The sequence below is a fragment of the Mobula birostris genome, chromosome 20, assembly GCF_030028105.1.
Source record: "Mobula birostris isolate sMobBir1 chromosome 20, sMobBir1.hap1, whole genome shotgun sequence".
NCBI classification, from domain to species: Eukaryota; Metazoa; Chordata; class Chondrichthyes; order Myliobatiformes; family Myliobatidae; genus Mobula; species Mobula birostris.
The window spans coordinates 12682502-12703958 of record NC_092389.1 but is presented as its reverse complement, the minus strand read 5'-3'; the positions used below and the strand labels follow the sequence as shown (position 1 = coordinate 12703958).

General features: G+C 41.2%; 1 protein-coding gene across 4 annotated transcripts in view; it reads right to left on the bottom strand.

Moving 5' to 3' along the window:
* Positions 1–21457, bottom strand: part of treh (trehalase (brush-border membrane glycoprotein)) — a 47720-nt gene that overhangs the window by 2756 nt on the left and 23507 nt on the right. For 3 of the 4 annotated variants that reach the window (XM_072238156.1, XM_072238157.1, XM_072238155.1), the window contains 8 exons: positions 20088–20204; positions 17239–17361; positions 16405–16454; positions 15610–15810; positions 13933–14159; positions 13077–13188; positions 4838–4950; positions 3685–3738 (listed from right to left, as the gene is read on the bottom strand). In XM_072238156.1, the coding sequence (XP_072094257.1) occupies positions 3685–3738; positions 4838–4950; positions 13077–13188; positions 13933–14159; positions 15610–15810; positions 16405–16454; positions 17239–17361; positions 20088–20204 (997 nt within the window). The remainder of the gene's footprint in view (positions 1–3684; positions 3739–4837; positions 4951–13076; positions 13189–13932; positions 14160–15609; positions 15811–16404; positions 16455–17238; positions 17362–20087; positions 20205–21457) is intronic. The other variant, XM_072238158.1, reaches the window with a different exon arrangement.

Genomic DNA, 21457 nt, shown 5'->3' with positions numbered 1-21457 from the left:
CATGTGCCTTCAAGTACCCTGACATAACTTAATAATGGACTCCAATATCTTCCCAACAACTGAAGTCAGGCTAACTGGCCTATAATTTCCTTTCTTCTGCCTCCCTCACTACTTTAGGAACAGAGCAACATTTGCAATTTTCCAATCCTCCGGAACCATTCCAGAATCTAGCAATTCTTGACAGATCATTACTAATGCCTCCACAGTCTCTTCAGTTACCTCTTTCAGAGCACTGGGGTGTAGACCATCTGGTCCAGGTGACTTATCTACCTTCAGACCTTTCAGTTTCCCAAGCACCTTCTCCTTCATAATAGCAATTACACTCACTTCTGCCCCCTCACACTCTTGAATTTCTGCCATACTGCTGCTGTCTTACACGGTGAAGACTGACACAAAATACTTATTCATTTCTTTGCCCCAATTACTACCTCTCCAGTGTCAATTTTCCAATGGTCCAATATCCACTTTCATCTCTCTTTTACACTTCATATATTTGAGAACTCTTTTGGTATCCTCTGTTACGCATCCGTTAGTCTTGCGAGACCATGGATCTGCACCTGGAAAGTCTTCACTCTCCAGGGCGCAGGCCTGGGCAAAGTTGTATGGAAGACCGGCAGTTGCCCATGCTGCAAGTTTCCCCTCTCCACGACACCGATGTTGTCCAAGGGAAGGGCATTAGGACCCATACAGCTTGGCACCAGTGTCGTCGCAGAGCAATGTGTGATTAAATGCCTTGCTCAAGGACACAACACATTCCTTCGGCTGGGGCTCGAACTCACGGCTTTCAGGTCGCTAGTCCAATGCCTTAACCACTTAGCCACGTGCCCACACCTTTATGCACGAACACAAGCTAACCAATAAACTTAATCTTTTCTCTTTATGATTTGTTTTAGTTGCTTTCTGTTGGATTTAAAACCTTCCCAGTCCTCTAACTTCCCACTAATTTTTGTGTTAACTGATCTAGTTCTAGATGGTTAGATATTTACATTTACAAGTTATTAAGCTAAGGCTTTGGTTTATGTTACAAACTCCATCCTGGTCTCTGACACACATCTGGAATTGAAATAGAATATTTGTATTCTGATAAAGTGTCTCTGATCAGAAACATTAAACCAATTTCTCTTTCCCTGGATCTAGTCTGCACTACGCAGTGCTTCTGATATAAAAAGAAAATGCTAGGATGTTGCAATCATTCAGTGGATGGGGCAGTACAGTAGTGCAGTGGTTAACACAATGCTGTACAGTACCAGTGACCTGGGTTCAACTCCCACTGTCTGGAACAAGTTTGTACATTCTCCCTGTGACCACATGGGTCTCCTCCTGCATTCTAAAGATGCACCACTTGGTAGGTTAATTGGGTATTGTAAATTGTCTCCTGCTTAGGCTGGGCAGCGCAGCTTGAAGTGCCAGAAGGGCCTATTCTGTGTTGTATCTCAATAAATAATTAAATCATAGTGCTGTATTTGTGAGATCCACCAGATAATTGTGTTTGCCTATTTCAAAATCTAAAGCATCATGTGCTGCTGTGAGCAAACTCCTTGCCATGCTCTCTCCAAATATCCACAACTCTCCAGTCAGGCACGTATCCCTCAAGCTCCACACAAGCAATCAAAAACTGGCTAGCTATAATCATCTTCTTCGGAAAAGATGAGACTGAGAGGAGATTAAATTGTGAACAAAATAATAAGGGGCCGAGAAAGGATGACTTTTATCCCATTGGCAGGGAAAATAAGTACAGGACACAAATTTAAAACTAAAGAATTAGAATTTAAGGTATGTGTCAGCCAGAGCCCAAGTCATAGCTGAGATAGAGGTCATGGCCTGAAAAGAGGAAACAACACACTGTCTGCGCATTTCAAAAGGTACCAGCATGAGCTCTCGAAGAGCCATAACCTGGCCAAAGTCAAAAAAATGGGAAGTGGGACAAAAAGTTCCTTCTACTCGCTAGCATAGTCAATGGACCAAATGGCAACTCTGTACATCAAAACTTTGATTCAAATTAGTAACTTGCATCAAATCCTATTCACCTGTTGGACATGAATTCAATAGCTCACACTGGCTCCCAGCTAAGCAATGATCTAATGAAGGGTGTGCTATAAAGAAAATTTTCTTGAATTATACCAGAAGAGGGAGACTTTTGATTTGTTCTCCAAATGGCAGAGAAAGGCAAGAAGAAATTTTACAGGGGATCATTACGGATTTCTTCAAGTAGAAGGTCTAACAACCACAGAAACAAAATAACTAATAAATGCAGGGAAGAGGATTTTTTTGTTGAGGTGTAAACAGGGAGTTGTACAGACTGGAATGATCAGGCTAAAGCAACAGAAGCAAGTTCATAACAATATTCAAGGTGAATTGGTTCAAATACTTGACAAGGTAAACTGAAATTCCACAGGGAAGGAGCAAGGTGCAATATGGCTACAATAGCTCTTTGAAAAAGACTGGTACAGGCCAGGTGGGCCCTAATGCCTTTTCTGTATGGAATTCCTCTGGTGGAGTACTGGCACAGATGGTAGAGCTGCTGCCTCACTGCGCCAGCAGCCCAAATTTGATGATGGTCTTGGGTGCTGTCTGCATGGAATTTGAATGTTTTCCCTGTGATTGTGCCACTTTTCTCTGGATGCTCTGGCATCCTAAAGACGTGCAGCTTGGTAGGTTAATTCAACACTAATTTACTGTGTGCAGGAAGTAATGGAATTGTGGGGAAAATAGGGAGAATAGATTACCAGTATGTCTGAACTCTGAGCCAATAATACTATTTTAAATTGTGTATGGAAAACCATACATGGACAGCTTACAATGGCCAATAACCTACCAACCAGTACATCTTTAGATGTTCTATTAGAGAGAAATTCTCCAAGCTTGTAGTCTTTTGTAATTTAACATGCTCTTCATTGGACAATGTTGCTTGTGGCTTAAAGGCTCCTAGTTTTTTTTAACTTTTAAACATTTATTTCTCACAAGCGACACACACAATGTGCTGGAGGAATTCAGCAGATCAGACAGTATCTTCAGGCCGAGACTCTACTTCAGGACTAAAAGGGAAGGGGGAAGACACCAGAATAAGAATGGTGGAGGTGAGGAGGGGAAGGAGGATAGCTGGAAGGTGATAGGTGAAGCCAGGTGGGTGGGAAAGGTCAAGGGCTGGAGAAGAAAGAATCTGATAAGCAAAGGAGAGTGGACCATAGGAGAAAGGGAAGGAGGGGGAGCAATAGGCAAGTGAGAAGCGGTGAGAGGTCAGGGTGGCGAATAGAGGATTGGGGGGAATTTGTTTTTAAACCAGGAGGAATCAATATTCATGCCATCAGGATGGAGGCTACCCAGACTGAATACAAGGTGTTGCTCCTCCACCCTGAGGGCAGTCATCATCTTGGCACAAGAGGCCATGGACTGACACGTCAGAACAGGAAGTGGAATCGGAATTCAAATGTTTGGCCACCAGGAAGATCTACTTCACCAGCTGTTTATTCATTTCCATAGATGCTGCCTGACCTGCTGAGTTTCCCCAGCATTTTGTATGCGCTGCTTTGGATTTCCAGCATCTGCAGACCTTCTCATGTTCGTGTATTTTTCATAGCTGCTGCTCATCCTGGCTCTTGCAAAGCCAAAAGGCTGTTTAGCATCACAGCTTTTTGAAAGAAGCTGAAAACAAGGAAGGAAGTTCAGAAAAAAATGCTGACCAACCTGTACATCATATTCCCCACCTCCACCTGGTTGACTGTCACTGTTCACATCATACTGAAAAACACAAAAGACAAATTGAACTTGACAATGGCAAAGTCAATATTCTTTTGCTACTTAGATTGGGTATGGCGAGCCATCAGAAATTGCAGCAATTAACACTATATTGAATTATTGTCATCCAGGAAATAACCCAAACTTCTCATACCACACCAGTCCTCACAGAGGGGTCAGTAGTGGAAAGGGTAAGCAGCTTCAAGTTCCAGGACGTCAACATCTCAGAGGACCTATCCTGGGCCCAACACATTGATGCAATCATGGAGGAGGAACACCAGCAGCTCTACTTCATTAGGACTTTGAAGAGATTCAATATGTCACCAAAGACTCTTGCGCATTTCTACATATGGTGGAGAGCATTTTCTCTGGCTGTGTCATAGCCTGGTACGGAATCTAATGCACAAGATTAAGAGAGGCTGGAGAGGGCTGTAAGGTCAACCAATTCCATCATGGCCACATGGACATCTTCAAGAGGAGGTACCGCAAAAAGGCAGCATCCATCATCTGGGACATGCCTTCTTCTCATTACTGCCAGAGAGATGGTACAAGAGCCTGAAGATCCACATTTAATGTCTTAGGAACAGCTTCCTTTCCCTGCCATCAAATTTCTGAAGAACTATGAGTCCCTGAACACTAGCTTGTTATTCCTCTTTTGCTCTATTTATGCTTGTAATTTGCAGTGATTCTTATGGCTTCCACTGTACTGCTGCCACGAAACAAATTTTATGACATATGCCACTGATGATAAACCAGGTTCTGATTACCTGCGCCTCATCGCCACCCGAATTCAAACAAAAAGATAAGATTCAGCAGATTTGCCCAGTCCAATTTTTCCCTTTCTTTGGGACAGAACACTGTGGAACTTGGATATCTGATTTTGCACCCATCAGGAACCATGGGACAGAAATGGAATCTGCACCCAGCAGAGAAGAGCGCGCGCGCGCGCACACACACGCACACACACACACACACACACACACACACACAGTGAAAATGGTATTGCACAGCACAGTGAATAAGAGAAGCAGTGTGCATACCTGTCCTACACAGGCATTTTGAGGGCGAGACTGGGTTGTTCAATTAAAGAACTCAAACTCACCTTCTCATACATGGCTTGGTGCTTCTTGTACAAACGCCAGTTTGATTGAATCCACCTCCGTGCTTGTTGGAATGCAATTCTCTGACCCCTTTCTGATTTAGACTTTGCCAAACCTAAAGAATTCAAAATGATAAAAGCTCATCATATGGCCATCCAGATGATTTGACTCAAGATCCTTGCTTCACATATTCATGTTCAAATAATTTAGTACAGAATTAACACTTTGCTTTTAAATTAACACATTTTCCCACAACTAATCTATCCTTTCCCCATCTATGCCAAACTTCTAATCTACCTCACAACACGCTGGAGGAACTCAGCAGGTTGGGCAGCATCCGTGGAAACGATCAGTCAACGCTTTGGGCCGGAACCCTTTGTCAGGACTGAAGAGGGAAGGGGCAGGGGCCCTATAAAGAAGGTGGGGGAGGGTGAGAAGGAGAAGGCCGGTAGGTTCAGTTGCTTCCCCTCCCCCACCCCTTTATCTCTCCCCTTACTGTTTTTTTTTGCCTGGAACCTACCAGCCTTCTCCTTCCTACCCTCCCCCCACTTTCTTTATAGGGCCTCTGTCCCTTCCCTCTTCAGTCCTGACGAAGGGTTCCGGCCTGAAACGTTGACTGATCGTTTCCATGGATGCTGCCCGACCTGCTGAGTTCCTCCAGCATGTTGTGAGTGTTGCTTTGATCCCAACATCTGCAGATTATTTTGTGTTTCTAATCTACCTCACTTTTCAAAATTAGTTACTGAAAATCTAAGATTATAAATCTGATGTATGATTCTTTGGGTTTTGTGCCATCTTGGATTCTCAGTCACCTCTTCAAAAGTTGCAGTTGTAATTTTCAAGTCCACAGGGATGGTCCCCCTTAGAATGAAATCTATATATGGTTCTTCAATTAAATATTGAAAAACCCAAAGCCAAAACCTTCATTATCAAATACTCAGTACCCCTGTTACTAATTCCCTTCCACCTTTGGCTCGTTTCATGCTGAACCATAACAACGCATACAAAATGCTGGAGAAACTCAGGAGGAACTCGGAAGCACAGGATATAATTGATGACTCCAACAGATCCGCACATGAAGTGTTGCCTAACCTGGAACAACTCCTTGGGACTGTTCGGTGCTCTCCAATTTGCCCTCTATATCGGTGAGACCCAATGCAAATTGGCTGACTGCTTTGTAGAGCACCTCCAGTTCATCTGTTTCCCAGTGGCCAACCATTTTAATTCCCATCTCCATCCCAGTTCCAACATGTCAGTCCATGGCCTCCTCTTTTGTCACAATGAGGCCACTTTCAGGGTGGAGGAGCAATACCATCTGGGTATGGTATGAACATTGATTTCTCCTTCCGCTAAAGAAAAAATTCCCTCCCCCTTCTCTTCCCCCTTACCTTTGGCCTCTTACCTCTTCTCTTCATCTGCCTATCCCTTCCTCCTTCCCTTTCTCCCATGGTCCACTCTCCTCTCCTATCAGATTCCTTACTCTTCACCCCTTTACCTTTCCCACTCACCTGGCTTCACCTATCACCTTCTAGCTGGTCCCCCTTCCCCTCCCCACACTTCTTAAAAATTCTGGTGTCTTATCCCTTCCTTTCCAGTCCGGAAGAAGCATGAAACAGCAACTGTTTATTATTTTCCATAAAATGCTGGAGGAACTCAAGTCAGGCAGCATCTGTATGTGTTGGTCTAGATTTTCAGTATCTGCAGAACCTCAAGTTTCTGGTCACACTCATGTTTCAAGTGATGCCTATTTCCACCTCTTCAACAATGCCCATCTCTGTCCTCACCTCAGCTTTTCAGCTACCAAAATATTCAATCTCTTTACAGCCTCAAAGTTCAACCATCTTGTGAACCAAGTGACCACACATCATGCACTTTGAATTAACACAATGTTGTTGCTGATTAACTGGACTCTGATAACTTGCACTCATTACTCAATCACACTTTAATGGCCTTGTGCACAAGTCACAAGATATAGGAGCAGAATTAGGCCATTTGGCCCATCACATCTGCTCCACCATTTCATCACAGCCGATCCAATTTTCCTCTCGTGCCCCCCCATCTCCTGCCTCCTCCCCATATCCCTTCATGCCCTGACCAGCAAGAATCTATCAAGCTCTGGCTTAAATACACAAAAAGACTGCTTCGCAGCTGCCTGTGGCAAAGAATTACACTGATTCAACATTCTCTGGCTAAAGAAATTTCTCCTCATCTCTATTTTAAAAGGACACCCCTCTGTTCAGAGACCTTGTTCCCTGGTCTTAGACTCTCCCACCATCAGAAACATTCTCTCCACATCCACTCCATTAAAGCCTTTCACCATTCGATAGGTTTCAACGAGGTCTCCCCTCATTCTGAATTCTCGTGAATTCAGGCCCAGAGCCAAAAGTGCTCTTGATATGACAAGCCATTCAATCCAGGGCTTTGTGAACCTCCTTTGAACCCTCTCAAGGAGAGCAACATGGACCCTGTCACTAAGCTGTTTTGAAATTGGAACAAAGAAAACAGAATTGGCTAGCAGATAGAGATATTGACCAAAGAGCAACCTTGTACATGTTCAAATCCTTATTTGTATAATTAAGGACTATTCACACTACAATAATACATGTGTTAACAGTCAATAGAAACTACAAATTAACAACCAGGTAGGAAGCCAGAGCACCCAGAGGAAACCCACATAGTCACTGGAGAATGTACAAACTCCTTACAGACAGCAGCGGAATTGAACCTGGGCCACTGGTGCTGTCATAGCTTTAGGCTAGCTGCTATGCTACCATGCTGATCATCTCTCGACAATGACCAAGGGATCAAAATTTCTGGTAAGTAGGGCTTGGTGAGAGTGGGTATGACAGTCAAAGCAATGGACTTGGTTCTCCTGATACTTATTTGAAAGAAACTACTTTTTAAAAAAAGGATACTCCTGAAATGTGGGGGAGAATTACAACCAAAGTTAGACTCTTCCAATAGAAAAACCTATGAAACAAAGTCCTTACATAAGAAAGTTAATACACTTTTTGAGGATGTTGGTCTAATTGATATATGGAGGGACCTTTTCCCCAACAGAAGGGATTACACTCATTATTCTACCCACCATTCCGTATATATAAGAATAGACTATTTCATAACATTTGGAAAAGATAGAGACAAAATAATCACCTGTGGAATTGGGACAATAGATGTAAGTGACCATGCACCTATATATTTATCTGTTGATTTTGACCTACAACCAAAGAATATTATTTGGAAACTGAATTCAAGTCTACTCAATGATCCCTATTTTAAGGAACAAATTAAAAAAGAAATTGGTCTTTACTTAGAATTCAATGATAATGGAGAGGTTTCACCTCCCATTCTATGGGATACTCTGAAGGCTGTCTTAAGAGGGAAAATTATAGCGATATCTTCATATAAGAAAAAATAAGGAATAAAACAGTAGAGGAATTACAAAATAAGCTGAAGGAACTAGAAAAAAACAAATTGAATTTGATACAGGATACATTAGAGGAAATTTTAAAAATTAGGAATGAAATTAATAGTTTGGCTACGCAAGGAATCAGGAAAAATGTAATATTTCTGAAACAGAGACATTATAAAAGTGGATCCAAGTCTATGAAAATACTGGCGTGGAAACTGAAAAAAAAATAGCAGAAAATACAATTCATAGAATTAGGGATCCAAGAACAAAAATGATAAAAAAAAAATAAGCTAAGTGAAATTCAAGAAGCTTTTGAAGTGTTTTACAAAACTCTATATTCCAAAGTTCCAGAGGGAAGCATAACCCAAATTGACACCTTCCTGAATTCTCTAGAGTTACCCACTTTAAGCAAAGAACAAAATAGAACAATGACTGCTGACATAACTGAAGCTGAACTAAAAACTACAATTAGTAGGCTTAAATTAAGCAAGTCACCAGGATCAGATGGATATACGGCAGAGTGGTACAAAGAATTTAAAAATGAGTTAATTCCTGTCTCACTCCCCACACTGAACTGGGCTCTAAAAAAACAGGCACAAATGCCACCCAGCTGGAAGGAAGGAAGTGATACTCTCAGCTATACTGAAAGAAGGCAAGGATAAAATGGAATGTGGGTCATTTAGACCAATATCTGTTCTTAATGTGGATTATAAATTATTTACTTCCATCATCCGCCAAACGATTAGGAGAGTTTCTACCCACACTGATACACAAGGATCAGACAGGTTTTATACAACAACACCAAACACAAGACAATATACGAAGGACACTTCACATTACGGATCATATACAAAAAATGAAATTGAAGCAATAGTGATAAGCGTGGACGCTGAAAAGGCATTTGATTTGGTTAATTGGACTTTTCTTTACAGAGTTTTACATAGATTTGGTCTACATGACACAATTATTAAAACTGTACAGGCACTATGTGACAATCCTACTGCCAGGATTAAAATCAATGGATATTTATCTAATAGTTTTACCCTAGAAAGGGGCACGAGACAGGGTTGTACATGGTCACCGCTACTCTTCACATTATACCTGGAACCATTAGCTCAATACATCAGACAAAATGAAGATATCAGGGGAATTACTATTAAAGGGACAGAGCATAAATTGGCCTGTTACGCGGATGACATTTTGATCTATCTAGGGCAACCAACATACTCTTTACCTAAACTGATGCAATCCTTTAAACAATATGGTCAATTATCAGGATACAAGATCGACATAAGTAAAACCCAACTACTTTCATATAACTATAGCCCACCAAGAGAAATTGAAAGTAGATATCCCTGGGCATGGCAAACAGAGTCTGTCAAATATTTGGGCATCATTATGCCAAAAGATTTGGCAAAATTATCAGAATGCAATTATCAGCCTATATATAAAAAAAAATTAAGGAAGATATAACAAGATGGAACCTAATTCCTTTTTTCAGTCTCAGTTCAAGGATTGAATCTATTAAAATGAATATATTGCCCAGATTATCAGACCCTACCAATAGAGATTAATCAGAATCAATTCAATGAATGGAACAAGATGTTATCAAGATATATATGGCAAGGTAAAAGGCCTAGGGTTCGTCTCAAAACTTTGCAATTAGCCAAGGAAGGGGGGGGGGATGGGGCCTACCTTCTCTTTGCGATTACTATTTTGCAGCACAGTTGAAAGCTGTGATATGTTGGTGCAACCCATCATATGTTGCTCAATGGAAAAACATTGAGGAGAGGATACTTCCCATCCACATGCAGGCAATTTTGGCTGATAACAACCAACAAAGTTACATGAATACTATTGATAACGCATGGGTGTAATGGACTCTTAAAATATGGAAAATTATAAAAGAATATAAACTGGAGGGAAATACTGCAATTCTTAAATGGTGTGCATACGACTTGGATTTTACGCCAAATAAACTGGATGCTAGATTTAAGGACTGGGCAGCTAAAGGAATAACAGCTATTTGCAATATAATGAAAGAAGGAACACTGTTCAGTTTTGAAATGCTCAAAGAGAAACACTTATTAGAAAAACAAGACTTTTACCAGTATTTACAGATGCGACAGTATGTTAATAGGACAGTTAAAAATGTAACCAAGGCAAGTACATGTTTGATAGAGCTAATTAGAAAAGCATACAATTCAGATAACGGTAGTAGAATCATTTCAAGTGTGTATAAGGGTTTGTCAAATCTTAAAACACATTCGACTTCATACATTAAAACAAAATGGGAGTAGGAGGGATAATTATATGAGGGAGAATGGACAATAATATGGAGGTATCAATGGACGTGTACCAGTTCACAGAAATGGAGGGAGTTTGGATGGAAAAACTTGATAAGATATTTTATTACACCCTCTCAGAAATCCCATTATGATAGTAACCTCCCTGTTTGCTGGAGAAATTGTGGAAATCAAAATGCAAACCATTATCATATTTTCTGGGAATGCCCCATTATCAAAGACTATTGGAGTGGGATACATAATGCCCTACAAGACATATTTAAATGTGAAATACCCTTAGAGAGTAAGATCATATATTTTGGGTATGTACCTCAAGAATGGTTGAAGAGAGATAAATATTTAATGAATATACTGCTGGTGGCTGGTAAAAAGACCCTTACCAGGAAATGGTTATCTCAGGAGAGCCCAACTTTAAATGTATGGATGGAAATTACAATGGACATTTACAAAATGGAGAAGATAACAGCATCTGTTAATCATAAGTTGGAACAATTTGATTCATACTGGGAAAAATAGTTTAACTACATAACACCTCATAGGCCTGATTTTATTCTCACAAATCAATGAACGTTGTAAAAAAAAAATCACTCACTACTTGTATAGTTTTCTCCTTTTGCTTGTTCTTTCTTTCCTCTCTTTTCTATAAGTGTACACCACAGATAAATATTATGTGGAGATTTGTGGCATATCTATATATGTACAATATCTGAAATACCTTATGGAAATGTTTGATAATGAACTTCAATAAAAAATAAATTACAAAAAAAGTATACAGGACTGCACAGGACAGAGCTTGTGAACAAAAGGGAATAACTACACTCAACTTTACTTGCCCCATCATTGAAATGCTCTCCTACCTGATGATATCACTTTAAGGACTCTTCATCTCATTCTCCTCGTGTTCAAAGTTCAAGTTCAAAGTACATTTATCAAAGTATGTATACATTAGACAACCTTTGTATCTATATTTGCATTTGCACAGTTTGTTATCCTCTGCACTCCGGTTGATCTTTCATTGATCCTGTTATAGTTACTATTCTATAGATTTGCTGACTATGCCCACAGGAAAATGAATCTCAGGGTTGTATATGGTGACATACATGTAACATTGACAATAAAATTTACTTTGAACTTTGTATTGTCAGAAAAGCAAAGGCAGTGCTTGATAGCAGTGGTGAGCTGGCAATAAGTATTTGTGTACAACAGGAATATTTAATCCAGGCAATGGCTGCATGGAAGACAGGCAAGGGTATTCTTACAGCACTGACTCTCAGATTTTAAATGAGTCACGGTGACTATTGCCCTCTGTAGTCACACATGTACTGATCTCCTTTTATAATCCCAGTGACAGAGGGACAACAGACACACATCTATTAGAATCAGACACCAATAGATCAAACCTCAAGAGTATTTGCTTTTCATGACAAAGCAAACACAGTGATCCTCCATGTTCATCACAAATTAATTGCTCATCAGAAAAAAAACTGAATGAAACAAGTTTAATTCTGTATTATCAGAATTCAAATATGATTCTGTACTTCTGTACTATTATTGTTCAAACATTACTGCATTTTTAAAAACTGAAAATATTTGGCAGTTTGACCTAGAAGGATTGTCACTGACAAACACTCCCAGTGGCCTGTACTACAAAATAGCAGCTAAAATAAAACTGAATTGAACAGGTTTAATTTTGTACCATTAAAGTTCAAACATTACTATAATTCTTACTATTATTGTTCAAATATTACTTGCTTGCTCAAAAACTGAAAGGTTTTGGCAGCTTGTCTGAGGAATATTGTCACTGACACTCTCAGTGGCCTAGACTACAAAATGGCAGCTGAAATAAAATAGACAAGTAAACCTGCAGATGATGGAAATCCAAAGCAAAACAAACAAACACACACAAAAAATGCTGGAGGAACTCAGCAGGCCAGGCAGCATCAATGGAAGAGAGTAAACAGTTGATGTTTTGGGTTGAGACCCTTCATCAAGACTGGAAGAAAAGAGAGACGTGGAGCCAGAGTAAGGAGTTAGGTGGGGGGGGGGGGGGAGAGAAGTACAAGGTGGTAGGTGATTGGTGAAACCGGGAGGGGGAGGGATGAAGTAAAGAGATGGGAAATTGATTGGTGAAAGAGATACAGGGCTGGAGAAGGGGGAATCTGATTGGAAAGGACAGAAGGCCATGGAAGAAAGGGAAGGAGGAGGAGCACCAGAGGGAGGTGATGGGCAGGGAAGGAGACAAGGTGAGAGAGGGAAATGGGAATAGGGAATGGTGGCAGGGTTGGGGGGGGGGGGGGGGGGGAAAGAGGAGGAGAAATTACCGAAAGTTTGAGAAACCAATGTTCATGCTATCAGGTTGGGTGAAATACAAGGTGTTGCGCCTCCAACCGAGTGTGGTCTCATCATGGCAGTTGAGGAGGCCATTGACCGACATGTCAGAATGGGAATGGGAAGTTGAACTAGAATGGATGGCCACCAGGAGATCCCGCTCTTTCTGGCAGACGGAGCAAAAGTTTACTTTACCTTCAATGATGATTTGCTGAAGAGGTGGCCAGGCATTGGGGTAGTCCCACTGCTCACCACTTGGCACCAGAGAGGTTGGAATTCCATTCCTATACTCAAGGAGATGGTGCTTCTGAAAGTTGAAGCAGAGTCCAGTTTATTTCCACCACCCAACAGATGGCTCCTGGCTATGCTAAACATTCTGATCGAGCCCAACCATATCCAGTAATACCATCAACTCTGCAACCCTTTATGACAGCCGCTACTGAAATGAGCTAATACACTGTAGGTTCAATCACAGTTAGCATAATGCTTTTACAGCGCCAGCTATAAGATTGGGGTTCAATTCCCACCGTTGTCTGCAAGGGGTTTGTACATTCTCATGGTTTTCCACATGGGCTTCCTCCAGGTGCTCTGATTTCCAAAGATATACAGGTTAGGGTTAGTGTTAGTAAGTTGTGGGCATGTTACGTTGGTGCCAAAAGTGCAGGCTGTCCTCAGCACACATTCAGACTGTGTCAGTCATTGACACAAACGTTTTGATGCACATGTGACAAATAAAGTTAATCATAAGATAATCTTAAATCAACCTCACCCACCTAGCACAACCCTAGGTCATTCTTTGCCACCAACACCTCCCTCATTCTGCTCAAATAGCCCTATAACAGTCCACCTGAATCCTAATAATAAAGGCTAGTGTCCATGGTCCTACATGGCACTGATTATTTAGAATTCCTCAGAAAACAGATAACTGTGAATAACCATCCTTTGGGTGCCTGTGTTTTAATGCAGTCAGCAGTAGCAGTTAATCACTCAAGACCAAAGGCTGTTGCTCCCCTGTTCTAACCATCTACAGTAAACAAATGAGTACGAATACCTCGAGATAGCGGACGACCATCTCTGCAGTTTGTCCCGGTACTTGTTCAAGAATGCACTTAGCCCAGAGAGGAGCCAAGTTGGAAGCATAGAATGCAGCGTTACTCCTGCTTCTCATTAAGTTGTAATCAAACCAAATTCCTTGTTTATTGTCCCAGAAAACTTCACGCACAGCATCAATCCGTTTGTTCATGGCCTCCTTGTAGAACTGGGCTTTGGAAAAGTTACCTAGGAAACAAAGACAAGTGCATTGGCAGGGGAATGAAAATGGGGCGAGTACATGAACATCAAGGGATGTCATAGTGAGATTCTGACACACACAAGTACCACAGGTATGGGAGAGACGGAGAAGTTGAGCTTGCTAAATAGACATAAAATGCTGGAGGAGCTCGGTGAATTAAGCTTACTCTGGCTTCTGCCTCCTTTTCCAGTCCTGAAGGAAGGGTCTTAGCCTGAAATGTCAACTGTTCCCCCCCCCCCCCCCCCCCCCAATGGATGTTGCTTGATCTGCTGAATTTCTCCAACATTGTGTGTTGGTCAAGATTTCCAACTGCAGATTCTCCAGAGTTTAAGTACGTACTACATTTGTAACTACAACATGCACAGCTTTCAATGAATTACCATCTCTGGCATCAAATATCCCTCGCACTCCTTCACAAAGCAAATTAGTACTCTGTGACATGTTCAAAGCTCTTAGTTTTATTGACTAGTATCTGAGAACCCAATGAAAGTAGCTAATGCTGGACACACAAATCAGGTAGCATCTATATTGAGAGAAAGCCGATTAAAATGATTATCCACATGATAGATGCTGCCTGACTTTCTGCATTCCAGCACTTTTTAAAATTTCAGATTTCCAGCATCCTAAGTTTCCTTTGGCTTTATGATTCACAATCCCCACACATGGCTGGAGAGACCAGACAAGGATTAGATGAGGCCTTTCAATTCCATTCTCCTTTCAATACACGGAGGCACTGGGATCATCTTGAGGAACGGATTAACCCGGTACTGGATGGGGAAATCAAAAACACCCAGATCCACTCCACATCCTTTGTAGGTACTGAGTTAGATACACTGCACACAACAGGCAACACCATTTCAGCCTTGGGCAGAGTCTTCATTGGGCCAATGTAAAGCAATGTTGGATTTCAGGCCCTTGGACTGTGGTGATCGTTCCCCTGGTCATACCAGCAAAATTTGAGTTAGCTCTGCACTGTATTAACACCTTTCTGTGTCAAAATTCACAAGGTTTGCTCCCTTTGGAAAGATACTCCAAATAATGTGAATGCAACACATGCTGGGAAATAGTTTTAAGTTGGAATGAGATAACAGCAAGCACAGCAAGATCCAACAAACCACAGTTAACTATTAGACATCATTATTGATCATGAAGGGAAGTAAATGAGGAGTGGCACTATAACATAGCAGTTAGCATAATGCTGCAACAGTGTCAGTGACCCAGGTTCAATACCACCACACCGTAAGGAGCTTGTACGTTCTCTCCGTAACCATGTGGGTTGCCTCTGGGTGCTCCAGGTTCCTCCTACCTACCAAAGACGCACAGGTTAGTAGGTTAATTGGTCATGTGGGCTCATTAGGCCAGAGGGACTGTTACAGTACTGCATCTCTAAATAAAATTAAATACAAAATTCTCTACCAAATAAATTATGGTACTGACCCAGCTTCTCGTGAAACAATGCCAAGATTCGCTCGTTCCTGCAGAGGATGGAGTTCAAGTCAACAGGAATGATTTGCCTGGTCTTTGTGTTTTTTAACGTTCCATTATTCTCTCCGTTGGAGTCAATGAACCAGCGTGATGAGAAATCCCAGCCAGACTCTGCTCCTGTTTTCAGCTCCACCCACAGGTCTTGTCTGGCAGCTGAGGGTGACAAACACTCATCATTTCAACAGTGAGAATCTCCACAATAAATGATTATTAAGACAGTAGCTCAGTTCCTAAAACGACGATGCTGGGCTTCAAGACAAACTACAGCGTCACTGCAGGAAGTATACATACAACTGAAACTTTAGGGTATCCAAGGATGGGTTAGAAATCCTAGCTGCAGTGACTGCAATGATGTTTATGTCACATTATAATAATTTCATCCAATAGAACAGCCATGGTGCTGGTAACAGCATGCAGTAGGCAAGTGAATAGAATCAGAGAAGTACACCACTGAAACTGGCCCTTCGGCCCATCCAGTCATTGCCAAACTATTATTCTGCATTGTCCCATCGACCTGCATAGCACCCCTATATCCTTCCCATCCATATACTTATCCAAACTTCTAAATGTTCCAATCAAACCCAAATCTACCACTTATGCTGGCTGCTTGTTTCCACACTCTCAACATCCTGAGTGAAGAAGTTCCCTTCATGTTCCTCAAACATTCCATCTTTCACCCTCAACACTCAACCTGTAGCTCTGGTCTCACCCAGTTTGAATATTGTTTTTAAGAATATACAAACTTGCCTTCTGCTAGAGTCTGTCCCAAAGCTACATCCTTGCTGAAGGACTCAGGCCTGTTTTTGGAAAGAACAATAATAAGTCTTCAACAAAAGTAGAATATTAATACAAAGGCATTCCAGGCAATGTTCTATCCCAAGTAGCTAGTCTGTCTGTACAGCTTTTATTGGCTCACCAGTCAGTAACATCTTCCTTTTGCACAATCATACTGTCCTATAACACGGAAAGGAGGAAATTCACATAAGTAGTGCCTGTTGAAAGGCCCCATGCTGGCATTGATGAGGGTCCAGAGGTTTACGAGAATAATCCCTGGAGTGAAAGGGTTAGCATATAACATGAGGGGTTTGGGTATGTACTCACTGGAGTTTAGATGAATGGAGGAGGATCTCATTGAAATCAACCAAATATTGAAAGGCCTAGATAGGGTGGACATGGAGAGGATGTTTCCAATAATGGGGGGGGGGGGGGGTGGAAGAGGAGGGGGGAGGGCCTCAGAATACAAGGATATCCTTTTAGAACAGATGAGGGGGAATTGCTTTAGCCAAAGTGTGGTGAATCTGTGGAATTCCTTGCCACAGACAGCTGTGGAGGCCAAATTACTGGGTATATTCAAAGGGGAGGTTGACAGTTCTTGATTACCAAGGATGACAAAAGTTATGGGGAGAAGGCAGAGGAAGTGGGTTGAGAGGTCAAAATAAACCAGTCATAATGAATAGCAGAGCAGATTCAATGGGCTGAATAGCCCAATTCTGTTCCTGTGTCTTATGCATAGTTACCGTACAGAACGTAATATTTATACAAGGAACATTGTACAAGACATAAAAAGGATACTGTACCCACCTGGGACCAGCTGCTTCAACATTATAGCAATTCAGGTAATGAGTTTTATCTCCCAAGATGACAGGCACTGATCGATTCTTCATCCAGTAGTCATACTCCTTGTCCAAGAGATCAATGCATTCCCTAATTGAAAAACAGTACACAGCTTGTTACTCTAAGGTGTGGAGTTATCATGGATACCCACACCTACAATAACCTTGATCCAATTATTTTTGTAAATAATTAATAGTTATGGTTACTGATGCATCACTGGCTGGACCAACCATTCTTACCCAACCTTAGTATAGGGTAGTTAATAGTCAACTACTTCAATGCAGAATTGCTGTTAAATATTGGCACAAACCAAGCAAAGATGACAGACTTCCTTCCATAAAAAGGGACTGGGATTAAACTTGGTTTTAATGCAACCTGACACCTAGTATCACATACTGTTTCAAATAAATGCTAAATATTTAAAAGCTTGTCTATCCAGCAGGGCAAGATAATAATGCACAACACTATACAGTTTTTATTCATGGTCAAGGATGACAAAAGTTACTGTTCTTTCAGAATAAATAGCTGCTTGTAATAAAACATATCTAGATATTCAGTAAGTCAGGCAGTGTCTATGGAGAGGAATAAACAGTCAATGTTTCAGGCAGAGGCTCTTCATCAGGACAGGGTTATGTGTTGCTGAAGATTTTCAGCAACTGCAAAATCTCTTGTGTACATGTTGATACTTGACGAAGAGCCACATGAAAATTAAAATCCCATTGGGATCCATAGCAAAAGGTACCAAACTGGCTCAACACTAGGTAGTGACTGACAGATGTTTTAGTGAATGGACAGTTGTTTTTAAACAGAGTTCAGTAAGGTTTGATGTTAGATCCCCAGCTCTTGTTGGTGCATGTCTGTATGTGTCAATATTTAATGAAAGTGCCAGAGCAGTTTGAGAAAGTGACTAAAGCAACATACAGGACCCTGGATGTTATAAATAGGAGTACAGACTACAAGAGCAAGAAGTCCTGACACACCTTTATAAAACAATCTTTGCCAGAACTGAGGTACTATGTCTAGCACTGGGTGCCACACTTTTGGAAAGGTTCTGGAAAAGAGGTTTGCAGCAAAGAAAAAAAAAACATGGATGAGAAATTTCAGACTGTCAGACTGGAGCACTTGAAACTGTTCTTTGTGGCACCACGGTGCTATCAGAAGTTCTAACAGATATTTAAAATCATGAAAGGTAGAGACTGAACAGAGAGAAAAGATCATCTATTCCCAATTGGTGGATGGCTGAAGAACCAGGGGACAGAAAATGAAGGCAATTGGCTAAAGTATGAAAAGTGATGCAATAAACTCCCATTAAAAACACTGATCAGTTAGGGTCCAAAATACATTTCCAGGGATACAGGGGAGCACAGATTTAATGTCATTCAAATGGGACCTAGAGAGACATCTGAAATTTATTGGGTAATGGGTAAGGAACAGGCATTAGCTGGATTGTTCTTATCAGAAAACTTGGACACAACAGTTTAGATAGCAGTTCTGTAAATAGGAAGGAGCTAGCTCCCTTAGCAGAGTTTAATGGCACATAATTAATGTAATGGACAGCAGGTTAAGGGAGGATTGTTTTGTTTTCCAGTTAATAATGGGTGGTAGAAGTCTAGAAACACATCAGCAGAAAAGGGTAATGGAAACAGAAACCTTTACTGCATTTTATTACCATTTGACAGGACCTACTAGGCAGTTGTCTAAGAGTCAGAAAGTGGGATTGATATTTATAGTTATTTTCAGCTAGAATGTCAATCATGGACCAAAAAGCCTCTCCATACAATATAGACATTTATGATGCCATGAACCATACAAGATTAAATGCTCGTTTTACAAAGCAGTAATAGTGAGAACCAGACCACAGTAGCTTGTTGAGAGATGCATTTTATATTTTGAGTAAAATCAAATTGCATTTCTACTACATCTTCCGAGAAGCAAAAGTACCAATATTTTATTTAACACTTACCTGCAGGGTCACTTATCCTTATCAGTGATCAAAAGCAAGAGCCCCAAAACTTTTCTTACCCAAATCCAGAGGCCATTTGTGGCAAACCCAGACAATGTTACCAAACTAGCAGAATTCAGGGATCAATGTCTAGTTAGTGCATACTAGCAGTAACTCAGAACACACACCAAAGACCATAAACTTTAAAAGTAAACGTCAAGGCCTTTTTGGGGTTAGCACATATAGAAAATAACTTCAGCCACCAATCTTTAAAATCTGAACATGGACCGTAGATTAAATTTAAATTGCAGCTCTGAACATGGGTTCCTAAGAGCTCTGAATCACAGTTAATGGGAAGACCAGACAAAGCTGATTAAAATTCACTTGTGCATCTGTGGTGTGGGAACAAAGTGGGAGGTGTGAAGGTTGTGAGTAGTTCAGAAAAAGAATGGTGGATGCATTGTAAATATGGAATTGTTCTTTGACCTTCAGCATATAAAATGTCGTGTAGTGTTGGGTCAAGCAGGCCTCTTCCTCCGAAGGGGTCTCAGTACAATGCCTGCAGTGTCTCATTTTGTTGAATAAAGACACTACTTCATATCCACCAGCTGAAACTCTCCAGTGACTGTTTACTCAACAGCAGTAAAACCAGTTATGTGATACTCATATCAGTGACATGACAAGGGTCAAGAGAAAAATAACCCACTAGTATTGTATGTCGACAAAAGTTCTGCAAAAGTAGAGAAGTTTTTTTTGATGCCTCAATACTCCCAATGTACTTCTTGGCCAGAAATGGATGGTGACAGTGTGGAAAGTAATAAACCCTCATTAGAAGTTCAAGCAGACATCACTTTGCAGCAGACAAATAACTCACATCAAAAAGGCCGTGTCATTTGTAGCAAGGATGTAGCTCTCTACCATTAACGTCAGGAACGGTGGCTGGCTTCTGCGCTGATAATACACTCGTCCTCCATTTGGGATGAAGCCAAACCTTCAATACAAAAAGTCAACAGGTAAAATGTTTCTACTTGCTTCCTTCTTCCTGTAACCTAATTGAATCGAGTTGACTTTATTATTTACATCCTTCATATACATGAGTAAAAATCTTTACATCTCCCTCTAAATGTGCAATGTGCAATTCTAGTCATTTATAATGTACAACAGAATAGTCAATATAACATAGAAATAAAGTTGCTGCAGCGTGAATTAATCTGTCTGATGGACTGGTGGAAGCTGTCCCGGAGCCTGTTGGTCCTGGCTTTTATGCTGCGGTACTGTTTCCCAGATGCTAGCAGCTGGAACAATTTGTGGTTGGGGTGACTTAGGTCTCCAATGAGCCTTCAGGCCCTTTTTACACACCTGTCTTTGTAAATGTCCCGAACAGTGGGAAATTCACGTCTACAGATGCGCTGGACTGTCTGCACCACTCTCTGCAAAGTCCTGTGATTGAAAGTAGTGCAGTTCCCATACCAGGTAGTGATGCAGCCAGTCAGGATGCTCTCAACTATGTCCCTGTAGAAAGGTCTTAGGATTTTGGGGCCCGTACCAAACTTCTTTAACCATCTGAGGTGAAAGAGGCGCTGTTGTGCCTTTTTCACTACACAGCCAGTATGTACAGACCATGCGAGATCCTCGGTGATGCTTATGCCTAGGAACTTAAAAGGGTTCATCCTCTCAACCCCAGATCCATTAATGTCTTATAGGGGTTAGCCTATCTCCATTCCTCCTGTAATCCACAACCAGCTCCTTTGTTTTTGCGACATTGAGGGAGAGGTTGTTTTCTTGACACCACTGTGTCAGAGAGATCACTTATTCCCTGCAGGCCACCTCGTTATCATTTGAGATTAGGCCAATCAGTGTAGTGTTGTCAGCAAATTTAATTAGCAGATTGGAGCTGTGGGTGGCAACACAATCATGGGTATACAGAGAGTAAAGGAGAGGGCTTAGTACGCAACCCTGATGGGCACCTGTGTTGAGGGTCAGAGGTGATGGAGCCCACTCTTACCACCTGCTGGCAATCTGACAGGAAGTCCAGGATCCAGCTACACAAGACAAGGAATTTTGACTTGTTCTACAGAGTTTGCAATGTTTAATGGTGATCCTTGTGATTGGCAGAAACAGGAAGGCAAAAACGAGGCCGTGTACAAAGGAGGAAGCACACAACTTGAAACTGGTTTAAAAAAAAAAGTCAAATGTCAAAACGCTAATTTCCAGGAGGTCCAAGATGGAAAAAAGTATAATCTC